Source organism: Anguilla rostrata, chromosome 10 (assembly GCF_018555375.3).
Source record: "Anguilla rostrata isolate EN2019 chromosome 10, ASM1855537v3, whole genome shotgun sequence".
Taxonomy (NCBI): Eukaryota; Metazoa; Chordata; class Actinopteri; order Anguilliformes; family Anguillidae; genus Anguilla; species Anguilla rostrata.
The window spans coordinates 13,922,038-13,938,732 of record NC_057942.1 but is presented as its reverse complement, the minus strand read 5'-3'; the positions used below and the strand labels follow the sequence as shown (position 1 = coordinate 13,938,732).

Below are 16,695 nucleotides of genomic sequence, written 5' to 3'. Positions count from 1 at the left end.
TCAGACAGACGTCAGAATAGCGAGGGATTTGAGACGGTGGTTTTCAACACTCCACAGTGTTCCGGAATTTTCCCACCAGTAACATGGTAGGTTTTTACCAGTCAGAATCAAAGCTGAAATGTATATTCGACACCCCACCCCTCAAGCCCTTCATGTTGGGGTGAGGTGCGGGGCGGCGTGGTGCGGGGCGCCGTAGCCCCATGCGACGCGCGACGGGCTGGGTCCTGGCGGCGGTTCCGGCGCGGCCCGTGCCACAGAAGGGTTAAACCGGCGCGATGGTGCCAGAGGGCTCACAAAGAGCGGCCTCAGCCTCATCTTGAACTCCACCCTTCTTCTGGCCCCGCCCCCGTGATTCCTCCCCCAGGGCCCGTTAAAGCCGGCATTGTCTCCCCGGGGTCAGGCCGGGTTTCATTCCTAACTTTAACGCAACCAGGAAATGCAGTCCAGGCCCTTTAAACCGGCTCAATGGAGAGGGCTCTCTTTAAAACCCAACACCTCCGCCACTGAAAAAACACCTCTGCTGCCAAAGCTGCCTGTTTCGCTCATTCTGTCCTTTTTTTTTTTTTTTTTAAAAGAGAAATTTGCTGAGATGGGCTAAGGACCATTAGCTCAGCACATAACCCAAATCTGACTACGCGTTTCCAGTGTAAACACTTTGGGTCTCAGCCTTTTTCAATAGCAAAGCGATGGCAAGGAGGAAAAAAACTGCAGATATGGGACTCTTGACAAAGCCAACAACCGTACTGAGCCATCCGTCTAAACTCTTTTTTCATTCATCTGAGCCCTTTCCCATGTCCCTCTGCTCTCTTTTGTCCTCCAATGTCATGTTGAGTTGCGAGTGGAGGTTTTTTGCGACGGGGAGAGTGTGACTGACGTCCCTGTGAGGCGGCGTTATCTCGCGTTTCCATCACAATCATAGCCAGCGGAGAGGTAGAAAAAAAAAGAATGTGTGTGTCGGTGTGGGTGTGGGTGCTGGGGTGGGGGGTCAGTGGGGGGTATGGGGCTATAGCTGTACTTTTCCACAGGAGCCTTCCCCGACACAAGACCCAAACCAAAGTTCCCCTTTGCGAAAGTTCATTTGCGACGGCCGCTATCTCTCGCACTGCGTAGCCACGCTAGGACGCTACGCGTCGAGCGGGTTGCTCTGCTGGGTACTGTACGCACTCACAGCCACAGCGGCGGGCCGGAACAGAGCTGAACCTGACCCGCAGGCTTACCAAACCCGTGGGGGGGGGGGAAACGCAGCAGGAGGACACCGCGGCAGTGCAATTCCACTTCTTTTTTTAACAGCGAAAATCACACGCGTGCTGTAGCAAGCACGCAGCGCACCCCTGCCCCTCCACTTGACCAGACCACGGGGAGACGCACGTCCCTAACCCTTCCCCGCTCTCTCTCCCGTAAATGCCACAAAACAAACTCCCACCCTGACCAGAAATATGCCCTTTCCAGCCCATCTCTATTAAAAATAACAAGATCAAGAGGCTCCAAATCCTGTTTCTGTTTAATTGGGAGACTCCAATCATCCTCCTGACAACAGAGATCCCTGCCCAAGAGTGTCTACTGGATGGGTTCCACCCCAACCCCCCACCCCACTCGAACTGCGTACTGAGATCTTAAGGACATTACCAGTTGTTCCCATTAGCATTTGGTAATTGCACTCAAGCCAATGGCAACGCGCTAATCCTATGTAAATGTGCAAATCCTGGATTCTTAAACATTTACTTAAGATATTAGAAAGGTTGCCTTTTCATGATGTTACGCTGATTTTTAGAATTTTTTTTTTTTTTTACCGAACTGACGTATGAGCATTTTGTCTCCACGTGTGTTTACAAGGTTTTCTTAAAAGTCTGCGTTCTGCTTACAAAACAGTCCCTCTCTCTCTATTCCGTGTTTACTGTCAATCGGGGACAAAGCCGTTGAGGCTAACAGTAGCCCTCTTTTTTTTCTGGCGGGGGTGCCCGTTTTCTTTAAAGGTATCGTTTTTTTGGGGGGGTGCCATTTTAATTAAATGTGTGCCTTTTCATTCTTATTCCAGGATTGCACGGCCCGAAAATGAATTGAGACCTGGGGGCTTCAAGAGGAGCCCAGAAACACACAATCACTGAATCACTGCACTCTACGTTTTATAAGCGGGGAGGGGGGGGGGGGGGCGTTTCTTTGCGCTAATTTCACCCTGATTAGTTTAATCCGTGCGCTGGGTAATTAGGCCTCAGCTCCAGAATCAAAGCTCTCCTCTCAGAAGCCTCCATCATCAAGCGGCTCCAGCTGTCCTTGAGCAATCAATGGGGAGCCATCAGGAAATTAGGGAAATCAGAACCCCAAAATTACCAAACACGACACATGACTGAGAAGCATATTGATTTCTTCCTTTGAAAAAAAAAAAAAAAAAAAACAGGAAAACAAAAACAAATGGCGTTCCACAGTGAAATGGATTTCCCACTAGGACCTCTCTCCCTACTCCATACCCCCCCCCTCCCCACGGTGGGGAAGCGACCGAGTTTCTGCCTTTCAACAACGGCCGTTTGCAATAATAAGGACAACGAAAAGAAGCGTAACAAAAAAAGGGCAAAGATTTAACTTTGCTTGCAAGGTCAACCTTGAGCTTCAAATGGTTTGCTCAATATGAGGCGGTGTGTGTATACTGCATTTGGACAAACTCAGCCCAAACTAGAAAAGGGGGAAAAAAAACCCATTAGGCTCGAGATGCTGCTTGAACTATGAACAATATGGAAGTGCTTAACAGTGCAGACGCCCCACAGCGACTCTCTTCCCATGGATACATAAAACGCTAATTAGAGTCAGCCTCTCCTAGCCCATGCACTGTACTCAGCCAAGCCAATGACTCTCTCAGCATCACTCTCACCGTATCTACGGCTTAATCCTTTCCCACGATGCACGCTTCTCTTTATGAAAGCAAGGGCCCGAAAATGCAAATAAGCCGTTCCTAATATCCCTGTGTTTTAAACTTTGTCTGTATGTGTACGTCAACAGCTACAGAAAAAAACATCTTCTGAGCTTGTTACTGTATAGTGAATGGCTACAATTAAATCTCTTCTGTGTGTGTTTCTGTCCACTTCTAATGAACTGTCTCTGTATAGAATGCTACTTATACACGCATGCCTACAGCCTACAGCTCCAATTAAGTAACTCCCTGTGCATTATGTGTGCTTGCATGCGTGTGTGTGTGTGTGTGTGTATACATGCATGTCTACAGTTGTAAGGAAGTAACTCCTGTCTTTGAGTATAAAAAAACAACGTACAGGTATGTCTTGACAACATAAATGAATTTGAGACAGAACAATATTAGATTATTAAAATTGCGACAGCTGCACACTTGACACGGTGCAGTCAAGTCTGCAGTCAAGTTTCAAGATGCTCCTGACCTCTTGAGGGCGTGTTGGCGTACACACTTTGAAGCGCTTGTCTTTGAACTCTCGCACCAAGCTGCGATTATTTTATCCATCAAATGCTACGCGCGCATGAAGCGCAGCCTGGGTTCTACTCCGCTGCGTCGGACACCCATAATGCACCTCAATTCAAGTCCTGCAGAAGCTGATCTCCACCAAAGCCACTCGGTATACAGAGAAGATAAACCAGAAAGAGAGCATCTCAGGAAGAGCTCAGGTTTAACAGTCTGTTTAGGTTCGCTTAATGCTCTGACCATGTGCCACGCATACTGTATGGTCCACGACCGACTTCAGTTGACCGTTTTGATTCTTTTTTTTTCTTGATGGTAAAAAGAATCAAGTCAGCACTGAATCCGTGTGACTCCTGATTCTCACACAACAAAAACACACCAGCTTAATTTATCATGAGAACAGCCCCTTAATTTTTTGTGAACAGGAAGAGGGGTTGGGGGTTGTGGGGGGTGGGGTAACACATTCACAGTCTAATTGTAAACCACTTTTGTTGTTCACAACACAAAGTTTAAAGCCAAGTGGGCAATAGAACCTCCCTATCAAGCAAACATGCACCAGGCTAACAACGTGTGCTTAAATAATATATAACATTGCATCTTCAGTTTTAAATCATTGACAGTTTAGCGCTTGATTACTGTAGATGGAATTCAAATATTTCAAGCACACTAAAAGGTTGTGAAACCAGTGACAAAACAGAGTCTTTCAAGACAACTTGTAAATGAATTAATCAAATGTGACTGCATCAAAACAGGTCCTTTGTTTTGAAAGGGTATCCGATTCTGTTTGTGTGTGCTGCTTTGAGGGGGTGGGGGGTGGGGGTTGTTGGGGGAAGGGGTGGTAAAGGTTTGGATATCACTCAGTTTAGAGACAAAAGCATCAGACACTGTGAAATTACCGGTGGGGTCTGAATGTTAAAATACTGGCACCGATGTACGAACTCTGTATAAATCCTACATGAGGAAGACAAAAAAAAGCCCACAGTAAGCAGGCTTTAGCATTGGCTAAATTTAGCCTGCATTACAGAGCTCAGAGCCCCTGACCTCTTCTACTGTTATTGATCTTCACACAGCTTTAATTTCCCCTCCCCCCAGTTTCTACTACACACATACCCACCCCCACCATGTCACTACCTTCCCCCACCCGGAATGCTAAAGAAATAAGACTTCCTGCTCTGGCTGAATGACACAGAGAGACAGAGAGGGGACAGGGAGAGAGAGAGAGAGGGATCGCTGGGTGTCCTTACATGATGAAAGACTGAATGGAATTAACCCTCTCTCTGCCGAAACAATAACAGCGGTGAGACCCGGCAGGGGTACGGGGGTTAGCGCATCGGAGGAGGACAATACAGTAGCGCCAGCGTTCCCACACGGCGCGGGAGACGCCCGGCGCCCCGCAGCCGGGAGGGCTCGGAGGAGGGCGGCCACGCGGCGGGCGCGCTCGCCACCAACGGAGCACCGCCGTCACCGAGCGCAAACGCAAACCCTGGGAGCCGCACCGGCCTGCGACGCATTTCCACCCAATTTAGGAAGAAAAACTGGCAACCCCCGACAATATCCCTTTCTGCATTCGAAGCGCAAAACGAAAAAATATACAAATACAACAAAACAAAAAAACAAACAAAAAAAAAGCACCTAATGTAAAATGGAAGCGTATTCCGAGAAGACGTCGCCTTGACCTTACGGGTTTCCTCGGCAACACCGAGACACAGCCGTTCCCAAAGCGGCCATGTTCAGGGCAGGGGCACAGGGGTGCAAAGGCTAGAGTCCAGTTACACAACACCGAAGCCCGGCGGTCTATCTAAACGTGATGCACGCAGACAGGCAGCCAAATATTGGCCAGATAGCATTTCGCCCCTCCTGCTCTCCCGCTGCCTCTCTCAGCTAACCCCGCGTCAGGACGGTGCAAAGTGCCCCGCTTTGACATGCATATGCAAATGGTTCAGCTCTTCAAGGGGCTTCCAAGAAAACAAATGATTTAAAAGGATCTTTGCACCTCGGCGCATTGAGGGAGACCTCATTTTCATATCAAATGTCCATCCTGCAAACGAGGTGCCGGATGGGGGTAAAAAAAAAAATAAAAAAAACTAACAGGCAAACTCCGCGGCAGAAACTGCGTTTGCGCAACAGCGTCACGTGATCAAGAGCGTCGCGCTTTTCAATCAGCATACAATTAATACGGTGCCGCCCCCTGCCCCCGTCACCTTCGCTCATCAGAAAAGTTAGCCTTTCCGGGCACGGCTTTAACTGCGACGCACAAAACAATTACACTTCACACCGGCTCAGTTTGAGCTGAGTTAATCAAGCAATGGGCCGGGACTGCGTGCGTAAAAGACCAGGAGAAGGGTGTCACCACACCACCATTCTGATACTAATCAATTTCATCTCAACTAATACGGACCAACACTGCAGACACACAACTGGCTACGAAACTGCTGAGAATGAACCGAATTTGATTTGAATCACCCTCTCTAATTTTTAGGTGGTGAAAACCATTTAAAAAAGAAAGAGAAAAAAAGAAAGGAAAAAAAACACAAAGTTTGGACCAGCTGTGGACCACAATAAGACCCAGGGGACTTTACACTGCACTGTGGAGCCACCATGACCCCAATTCTATCAAGTAAACAGTTGCCTGCATACAAAACCTTTTCCAGATGGGCCACTGAGCCACATACCACAAATTAACTGTGCACAAACACATATAGATCTGCACCAAAATGGAGGCCCTGCATATAGCCTGCACATCTAAGCACCAGAGAAGCATCTATTCGCCGACAAGAATTCAGAAGCTTTTTTAGCTTTAATTAGTCAAATTAGCTCCTTATTCACGAAACCGATTTTTCAAACTAAACCTGATATCAAATAATTCAACCACGTGAATCCATAAACAAAAATGCTAAGCTAAAATGCAACTTATTTTTCTCATTTTGCATGAAATGTGTATGCCCAGTTAATTAAGAAACATGGTAATTAAATTACTGAAACAAAAAATAGAGTGCATAAACATATATCCACAAAAACTCATTTATAAAAAAAATTAATTTATACCAAGTTCTTCCTTTTTTGTTTAGGAAATAAACATTTGCTGTTATTCCCTTCTGGCTTTCAATTAGGCCTCATCAACATGATACAATTTCATACCTGTAATGCAAACAAGCAAACATGCAAAAAATAATACCTATCTGAAAAGATCAAAATAAGGAAATAAATCAATGAGCAAAAAACAAAAGCTGAATTCCAAGCCATTAAATTACTGTGCTTTCAAATGTCTCTCCAACACAAACCCAAATGAGTGGCTTGTGATGTGAGAGGGAAAAAAAAAAAAAAAAGGAAAAGACCCAACCCTCCAGCTCCCCCATTCAACTCTCAGGCTTCCTTACCTTCCCATGTATCCATTTCATGCTTCTTGCGATTTGCCAGTGAGTTGCCTGGCAGCCATTCAAGCACGTATTCTGCTAGAGAAAAGCCACAAACCGTGGGAGATTCGGCCTCATGTCTCTCTCCCTCTCCCTCTCTCACACGCTCTCTCTCCCTCCCTCCCTTTCTCTCTCTCTCTCTCTCTGTCCTCTGCCTCGCTGCTGCTCCTTGTGCACTCTGAGCTCAACCTGGCTGAGCCAGCCCTACTGGTCAGTTTACAGGCAGGTCATGTGACCGCAGAGTTCAAGCCCTGGGGTCATAGCTTGGCTTGAGGTCCAATGATGGCCGTGGGTTATCTGAGTGGAACTGATAGGCCTATTTTCTCAGAGGTTTAACAATGCTCCCCCCACCCGAATGAGCCCACCCCCTGCTCCTTCTGCCCTCCTGTTTAAAAAAGCCCAGGCCTAAAAGCATGAATCAGGATAAACACAGGAGGCCAAAACAGGCAACACAGCCTTAAACTAACTCAGTCATTCCTGGGTTTACTCACTTAGCTTCACTGAGGTTTAAACAAGTTCAAGATTGAATAAAGGATGACTAAATGTACAGAACAATAAGGATAAAATCCAACCGAGCCATTAATTTAGCAAAGAAAGTAAAAAAAAGACATTTATGAAATTACTGCAATATTTGTTGAACAAGCAGTGTGACACAGAAGTTAATGAAGTTTGTATTCGACCAGTATTAATCAGCTTTATTCCCGGGTGGGTCATTGTACAACAAAGGTACTTAGCCTGAACAGCTTCAACAAACATCCAGCCCTGCACATACATGGAACAGAATAGAATGAGTTAAAAAGAAAGCTTCTGTAAGTTGTTTTAGTTAAGGGCCATCCGTCAAACAAACAACCAATTAGAATTGAAGAGACAGCCGTTAGTTCGGATGTGCGTGCCGGGTCCCGCCCATCTGTTTGCTCCTCTCTACCAAACCCTGAGAGCTGCGGCGCTGCTGGCTACCCAATTTCCTCCTCTTCGATGAGTGTTCCTTGTACGCCAAGAGGGTGAATTTTGTCCGGGTGCAAAGAATTACACATTGAAGTCATATTCCAGGCAGTGTGTTCAACGGCATCTAATGCACTGCTCTTCACGGTGGTTGCATAGCCATTTCTCTGCCAACGTCATTGCCCAGCTAATTGTACAAAAGTGGAATCCATTTTGTATTCATGGACCAAAGCAGGCCCATGCTAGAGCCATGCAATTATGGTACTGACCAAAATAATAAGATAATTGCAGCTATTGTAAAAGAACTGGCAAAACTGGATGAAGAGTGAACTAAATCACCTCAGTGTTCTGCACAGATGTACATATGCACACACAGCAGACAAATGACACAAATACACGCTCAGCAATTTTTCTTGGCTAAACGCATAAACAAATCAACACTAGTTGCATGAAAACAGAGCTCCATTAGTTCAATGTTCCTTCGGCTAGTGTCTGTGTTGTGACACCTCCCGTGAGGTTTCGTCCATCCCCTGCTCTGTCCCAACAGGAACACGGGGTACAGGTTTTTCTCTTCCCTGTCCTGCAAGGGGACAAGCTCCCCTACCTCATGCACCCCCCAGAAGCCAAATCCTGCTCCATCCTGTACTGTCCAATCGCATCCTGCCAGCTCAAGTCCACTCAAACGATGCTAATGCTAATGAGAGCCTGCTTAGAAGCCACAGATAAGGGCTTTTCGCATTGAAATGAATTAGTAAGATAAAAACTGCCTGTGCTGGTTGAGGGGGGTGGTGGTTATAAGATAAGAGTTTGCATTTACTGCCAAGAGATGGATGGGCACAGGGCTAATTCTACCGAGCCTGGTTTCTGGAACATTCCCACCCTGACCTTTCTCCATGGCATTTCTGTAAAACCTAAACCACTCTAGGCCAAAGGTGTCACTGAGAAAATTCCTAAGCCTAATCCCCTCCTCATAAGAAGGTCTTCACCATATGTTACTCTGCCAGGGCTCAGGCCAGAGAGGGGTCTCCTTAAGCCCTCTCTCCACACAGGGCTGACCACAGGCACCGGACCGCCAGCCAAAAAAATTTCCACCTGGTCTGCCACAGGATTTGGACGCGAATGAAAGAGCAATGAATTTTCCCTGGGATAGGATTTACGAAGGGTGACCATTTTGGCTTGTGAAAAACTATAAGAAGAATGGTGAGTACGAGCACACAATGGCTGCCAGGTTGGCGTGGGGAGACCTTGCTAAAGCACTAATCAGAACTGAACCCTTCCAGCAACACTGTTGCGTCAGTAAAGGCAAGTGGCAACACAGCATAGTTAAGGAACAAGTTCAACAGTCAGGCAGAACACTGCCATTAACTTTCCACCTAGGGCTATGACAACTGAGAAAGCACGCTACCTCCCCTGCGCAAATGACGGACGTTGTTTGGTTTGCGTTTGTGTATTTCCATTGTACCCTTCAGCAACGTCTTTCTGCTACAGCACGTAAATAGGCATTTCAGAAAAATAAATACAGTGAGCTCCAACGTTTGGGACAAAGACACTTTTCTTGATTTAACTCTGCTTCAAAATTTATATACTTTGGTATTTACCTTGTAGAAATTACAGCATTTCTTATATACACAGCCCCTCCCCACCATTACAGAGGACCATAATGTTTGGGACCAATGCCTTCACATAGGTTTCCGATTAGTCACGTGTGTTCAATAGCTTAATTAGTGCAGGTATAAAAGAACTTTCAGTATATAGCAAGTAAGTAAATAAAAATAATAATTCATGAATGAATGGATGAATAAATAAATAAATAAATAAATGCAAACCATGTAAGCTGCCCTGGACTGTTGTGCAGGGCACAACATTTCAATTCAGTAAAAATGACCTTCATTAGTGAAATCACACAGAATATCAGCGAAGGAGCTATGTTCATATGTTCTACCAAAAAAAGTTAACAAATCAGAGGTCACAATCAACTTAATTCAATTTTAATGGTGCTTACATGTTCTGACACAAAAGGGCCTGACCTAGCCATGTCACAGCTAATGAGTAATCAAACATTATAAAGCACAGTGAGTAACTTCAAGCAAGCAAGAGCCCATATGCCACACTTGACCTCCTGCCTGTACTCTTGGGGCTTGGAGAAAATGCAGAGCACAGCCAGCAATTCTTGCCTTTGACCTTGAAGTCAAAGGTGAAAGAAGAATCGTGAGACCACCTTGGCTATCTGTCTAACCAAAAGACATTCTCGTTACCTGCTAGCCCTGAAGGTAAGGTCAGGTAAAGGTTATCTCTGAACTTTCTTCAATGATTCCACTGCGAAGGGTTGTCTTGCTCAAATTCCTTGTTCAGCTGATTTCATTATCGCAACACAGGTTAAAATTTCTGATAAAATGTCAACAGAAGTTAAACTGCAGTAAAATTATTAGACTGTGTAAATTCATATGTCCCTCATAATAGAGGAATAACAACAGTTTTCTGGCAAGATTCCATGACAATGATCCAAGCATCTACAGCACAGTTCTGGACTGGGCACAAGGGAACGTTCATTCGGAAACTGCCAAATCCTACTCTCTTAATCATGACTTTTACTGACTTTTATCTTGTTCTGCTAAAAAAAAAAAAAAATCGATGTTCAATTTTAATAATGTTGCCCTTTCACTTTTGTTGTGATAGTTCTGGTTCATGTACACTACACTGCCCATGCACCATATGGCATTTCCCAGATAAAGGCACAACATGGACACTAATTTAGCATTACTGACTGCACATTTTAATAATGGGAAAGAGGAGGCTCAATTTAAAATCTGTCAATCGGATTTCACACATTCAGAAATATGTCACAATGTGAAGGCCAAATAAGTCGGAAAAAGCCTCCAGTTCCACAAACAGCCCAAAGCATTACAGAAAGCTTGTAGAATAAACACAATGGAAGAAACTTGCATTATATTACAGGCATAGACCAGATATGGTAGTGGGAGGAAAATAAGCAGTGCATTCATGAAAACTGATCTGACTGGTCCATGGCCTCCATTTTGTTTTGGTTCCTTGAAAAACTATTCAAAACAATCACAGTGCTAGCTCCTCATCTTTCAAAGAATTGTAACATTAGCAAGATCTGTCATGTGCAATTAGTTAAACTGACTACTATTGTAGTAGTTCACAATTAATTAATACTATTAGTAAGTACTTGATATTAGTTTTAATAATTGTTGCGGAACATCAATAATTAGTGATAACTCATTTAGATACTTTAGAGTACGTTTTCCTACATCTGTGTGGAGAAAACGTCTATATGTAGATTTTTTAAATTCACTTCATCACCTAACATTTATTTAATTTTTACAGTTTACATTGATCCTTTTGATTTTTTCTCCTCGTTTTTTTTCTTCTTCCAGTTAGAATGCCAAATCACAAGTTTACTTAAGAAGATTAAAAATGTTGCGGGGCACCAAATGTAACATAAAATGTTGTGCCGTTAAAAGTTTTTTGTGTCACAAAACGACAAAACAAAAATGTAAAATACATCGTGAAATTCGTCCAATTGTGGGAGTATTTAGTGGGTATGAAATTTATTTTGAGGTCACAAAATGCACTTCTGTTACACAAAATATATTTTGTGGCCATAAAATTTAATTTTGGACACTTGGTCAGGTGAGCATTTTGTAGACAAATTAACTTTTGTGGCCGCGAAAAAAGCACAGTGTATTGTGATTGGCTGGTGTAGTCGTGTGATGGTGATGCTAAGTTTCATTTTCATGTTGTTGAGCTGCCATTACAGATCTCAATTCAGAAATTCCTGTCATTTTTTTTTCTTGTGAAAGGTCTTGTGAAAGACTTGCCCCAGGCATATGGGATGCTGGCAGTTGGAAGCAAGTCCTATGAAAAAAATAAATATGAATCACATAGAACTGTTTGTTTTTTCTGTGTGGTGTCTATTTTTTTTGAGTGGGTGGGGGGTCATCTTGATAATGATAAACCAACACACAGTAGCTTGAACTAACACAGTGGTTAGCCTACCAAGCTCACTGCCTATATAGCTAATAACATGTCGGGAAAAGCGATTTGGTTATCGTTAGTCGGTTGGCTAATTCAGAGAGAGAACATCAAAAAGTAACATTAACCTGTCAGGAATATTGGCCATTAAAATTTAAATCCATGATTAAATAAACATGATGTAGAAAAATAGTTTGTCTTGGCCACGCACATTCATTTAGCTCAGCAAAATGCTGATCACATAATTCTCACCAAGTGTCAAAAAAGTGCATTTCATGTCTCAAAAGTGCATTTTGCGGCTACAGAATGTGTTTTGTGTCATAAATTGTTTGCCAAGTGTGACAAAAATTCTTCTTTTATGCCGCAAAATGCTGCATAACTGTCACAAAAGTGCATTCTGGGGTCAAGAAATGCACTCCACAAGACGAAATGCCAAAGTGTCACAAGAGTACATCTGTGGCCACAAAATTCACTTTCATGTCAAACAAGTGCATTTTCGTGACCACACCATGAAATAATTCTAGTGTATACTTAATATGGTAATTGTATTATAATCATTTTACTGTGTAATCGTTCAAAATGCATTGTGCATTTCATGCACAAAATATTAAATGTGGTTTGCATTTAGTGAACGAAATTCAAAAATGCAATTCACACTGTGGGGAAGATATGCAAAGCACATTTAACATTTTGTCCACAAAATGCAAAATGCAGTTTACATTTCGTTCAGGAAATGCAAAGCGCAATTTACTTTTCGTGCACGCAAGACACCATGTTGTTTCTTCATTTAGTTTAACATGTTGACCCCAGCCAACCATATTCATTTAAATATGGCCAATTACTAAACATTTAATTACAGTATTTAAGTTATTCATACTCGCACTATTCAAATATAATTATAATGAAATAGTTACAGATGAACAGGTGTTGGAAACTAGCCTTGGCTACAAGCAATACAATACAAGTCGTATGCAGTGAACATGGATTCATTTTACAATGCAGTAATTTGTCCTTATCAAGCAATGTGATAGATAAATATAACATGACAAAGCATTTAATTCCAGGATAAAATAAGATGGGCCTTTATTTATTCTGAATATTGATGTAAAGGGTTTGGTTGAGTTTGAATGTTACATTAATTGTTACTTTATTTTGACATAAGCTTCTCAAGAAGCACTCCAACTAGTTGGCACATGACCAATATTTAATTATCTTTTTAGAACATAAGCATAAGCTGTTTATTTTATTAATATAAACAACTAAACAAAAACATGTAATTATGCTGTGTTATTATGATCCTAATGGTGTTGGCGAGTCTCAGAATATTTGCTTATCATTTGTTTGCATGTTTTATTCCTTTAAGTGTTATTTTTGTAGCAGTTTCAAAGAATTGCAATCTTAAAGCCATTAGGATCTCAAGGCTTACTGTGATCCACCAAAGTGGATCTCCATGCGGGGTGACATCTTCCCACTGCTGGCTTTGGGTACAAGCATATTTGTGGCCCAACCTATATTCCTGATCACTAATTTGCAAGTTAGGTAAAACTGATAGCTGCCTGCACATTTGCTCTGAACTCAAAAGCACAGATCATCAAGTTCAGCGATATCCTCTTCACCAGTGCTTCATAGGTAAGGGAGAGTGTGGCTCAAAAAGCAAGCCAGGAAACTCATAAACCTGGCACTCCATCACTGATTAACACAAAGCAGATGTCACAATAAAGGTTTCAATCATCAGTGCTAGAACCACAGTGGCAGACATTTCACAATAGAACATCAGGTAGTACATGGGAGACTATCTACAGTACGACGCAGAATGAAAATACGATTGTCAACGCCATCAGATCATCTACAGTACTGCAGGTGAACACAGGAAGCAGTTAGCCTCTGTTTGCAGGAATATTCTGCAGGCTTAGCACCTGTACCTCGGTAGGGTGTGCCAGGGATTGTGGGAAGGGGTGAGAAGAATGCACCCCTCCCCCGTTTCACAGAGGAAAGGGGAGTGCCCCTGAGAAGAGGCAGCTGGCCCTCAACCCCACTGTGAACCCAGGCCAGGGAACAGGGTCAGAGGGGCAGCTGCTTCCTCTACACTTCACAATGCGCGCACGCACTTACACACACACTCACATACACACACATGCGCGCGCACACACACACACACACACATATCCACGCACACACACACACTCTCATACCCACGCAGGTACTTACACACACATATACCCACGCATTCACCTACACACACTCACATACCCACGCACGCACTTAATCACACGAACACATACACACGCATGCACACAAACATCCACACACATAGCTACGCACACACGCGCACACACACAAACACACACACGCACACACGCACACACATAGATACGCAGGCACACACAAACCTGCGTGCACGTGAACACAGCACACATGCACATAACACACCCCGCTCTTTTGTCCACAGAACAATCTCTTTGTTCCCCTTTCTAAACCTGTCCTGGGATGCATTCATACGTGCACCGCGAGCTGGCAGTGGAATGAAAGCGCGGTGGCGTGTGCTCAGTTCAAACGGAGGCTTCCCGGCTGGGTCCTGTGATGTGGTTCCTGGCCAGGAAGCGCTCAGCTTTGATCAGTGCCTCCGTAAAGCAGACACCTGAAGGAAGCCTTTCCCCGCTTTCGTCACGAACAGTGGTTTGGAGGGGGGGAGCCTCGCCGCTCCTCCGTTCTCTATCGGCGAATCACGCCTGCGATAAGTCTAATCATCTGTGTCCACTATCAGGAAGCAGGCTGCGAGCGGCTAATTCGCATGACGACACAACGGCAGTGAGATTTTTTTTTTTTCCGAGCAGGAATAGCAAGCAAGAGTGAGCACTCTTGCACAACGGCAATGCCGGAATTACACAAATTTGTGCCATTTTGATGGTTTCGTTTTTCGGCTCAGAAACGGTACTGGGGTGCGGTGGGAATTCACACATCTGCCCAGATTTATCTCTTTAGGTGCAAACAGCTTCGAGATTCCCCTTTTCAGGTCAAAATAAGGCGGTCAAAATGAAGAGAGGAAGGAATGCTGATGACTGTATTTCCAAGCAAAGGTCAGAATCTAAAATGACCAGTCAGAGTGCTTCACCTGGACAACAGGGGGAGGGGTGGAGGGGGTGTTGGCGTAAGCAATATTCCTCACATCATCGATAAAAGCTTTTCGATAGCAGGCTAATGCGATCACTGATAGACTTTTGCTGAGTCTTACCCAACCCCCCCCCCCCCCACACCCACCAAAATCAATGCGGAAGTCACATGGTGGAGGTGTTGACTTTGAAGAGGCACGACTCTGCTCTTTTTGTGTTTCGTGTTTATCTGGTTTAATTTAATGGTTGAAGGCATGGGGGGGGCGGGGGGGTTGTGGGAGGGTCAAAGTGAGAAAGGCCGGCATCGGTGTCGACAGCAGTGAGCGGAGACGGACGAGCGGCAGGCACAGAGCTTCGCGGACGCTCAGCGTTCCGGCGGGAGGGGAGGGACGCGCCGGAGCGCCGCGGCGCGTGTGGCTTTGTGCGCGGCGGCCTGCCCCGCCGTCCCTCTCTCTGCGGCCCCAGGCCGCGGCCTTTCAGCCTCCCGGTTCCAGGCTCATTGTTGGCCCCCGGAGCTCATTGACAGTTCAAAGCCCCATTCAAATGGACCGGGGGCCATTATGTCGGCTACTGTATGACAATGACTGAGCTGAGCGGGCTGGTTAAGACAAAGCTTCTCCTCAGTCCCTTCCCCTCTGCACCACCCACCCACATCAGCAACCTACTTTCAGCACACACCATTTACTTAATACACTCACATGAGTATACATATGTACACAAAATCACAGGAGCTCCTGTTACTGCACACTGCATTTACATACAGACAGTTCTTTTTACTCTCTTTCAAAAATATTTTTCTAGTAGAGCACATATAGTGCAATATATATTACACAATTATAAATGAAAGCTTGCTGTGATTTGTGGCCTCATCCACGCCAAAACACTACTATATCAACCCTGTAACTTCGCCAGTAATCGGGTACATTCCAGCTTTCCTTTATTTCTGTCCCTCCATTTCGTCTGACTTTATCTGGACCACTTTCTTTGGCGTTTCATTTTCCGTTTCTGACTCTGGTTTCGGTTCCAATGTTTTTTGTTTTCTTCTCCCATGTCCCCTGTGGCAACACGAGTGCAAAAATGTGTTCTGACAAATTAATTTAGATTCTTGGATTGATTGCTCGACTCCATCTTGTGTGTGTGTGTTTGTCAATGAAAATGGATGGCTGTTTCCAATGAGGACGCGTTCAGAGGTAAACTGAGACACATCTAGATGAAACACCCTGAAGCCATACCAGCGTCTTCAGCTTTCCGCAATCGCTTCGGTTTTGAAGGAGCACTTCCACAGAGGCAGAGGTCGTGTCAACTCAAGTGTGGATTAGATTGAGGACCAACCAGATTAGATTTAACAGCAGTTGTTTGGAACACTGGTGCCCAATAGATCAATGAGTTTCGACCAGTTGCCGGGCAAACAAAACTGAATCATCTGTATTGATCGCCAGACCCAACGCTGTACAAACAAGCGCACAGAAACAACAGGCCTAAACCTTCAGAAACCAAAGGCAATCATTAGAGACGTTTGTACTCCAACACCCAGAAGCCAGGGCTCGGGGAAGGAGAGACGTTTCTAGAACATTCCGCGGTGTTCTCTATTCAGCGCCGGCTCGTTTCTTTCACGCCCAGCTCCAATCTTTGAACTCACGGGAAGCGATTAGCTAATCCTCCCCTCTCCGCGCATCCGAACGGATTTAAACACGCGGGATAATTTTTCCGCCGCTTCTGACTCGGGGGGGAATTATGCAAAGCGGCGGAGGGCTTCGAGAGCAGGCGCGTCGCCGGCGTCGAGAGGCGGGGCTCGCTCCGCGCCGTCGGGTAATCC

General features: G+C 44.7%; 1 protein-coding gene across 3 annotated transcripts in view; it reads right to left on the bottom strand.

Moving 5' to 3' along the window:
* nr6a1a (nuclear receptor subfamily 6, group A, member 1a) overlaps positions 1-16,695 on the bottom strand; it is a 124,303-nt gene that overhangs the window by 23,698 nt on the left and 83,910 nt on the right. The window contains exon 1 of one of the 3 annotated variants that reach the window (XM_064354305.1): positions 6,796-7,012. The exons of the other annotated variants lie outside the window; for them this stretch is intronic. Within the exon in view, the coding sequence (XP_064210375.1) occupies positions 6,796-6,811 (16 nt within the window). The 5' untranslated portion in view covers positions 6,812-7,012. Of the gene's footprint in view, positions 1-6,795; positions 7,013-16,695 lie in introns of those variants that run through there. 3 annotated transcript variants of the gene reach the window in all.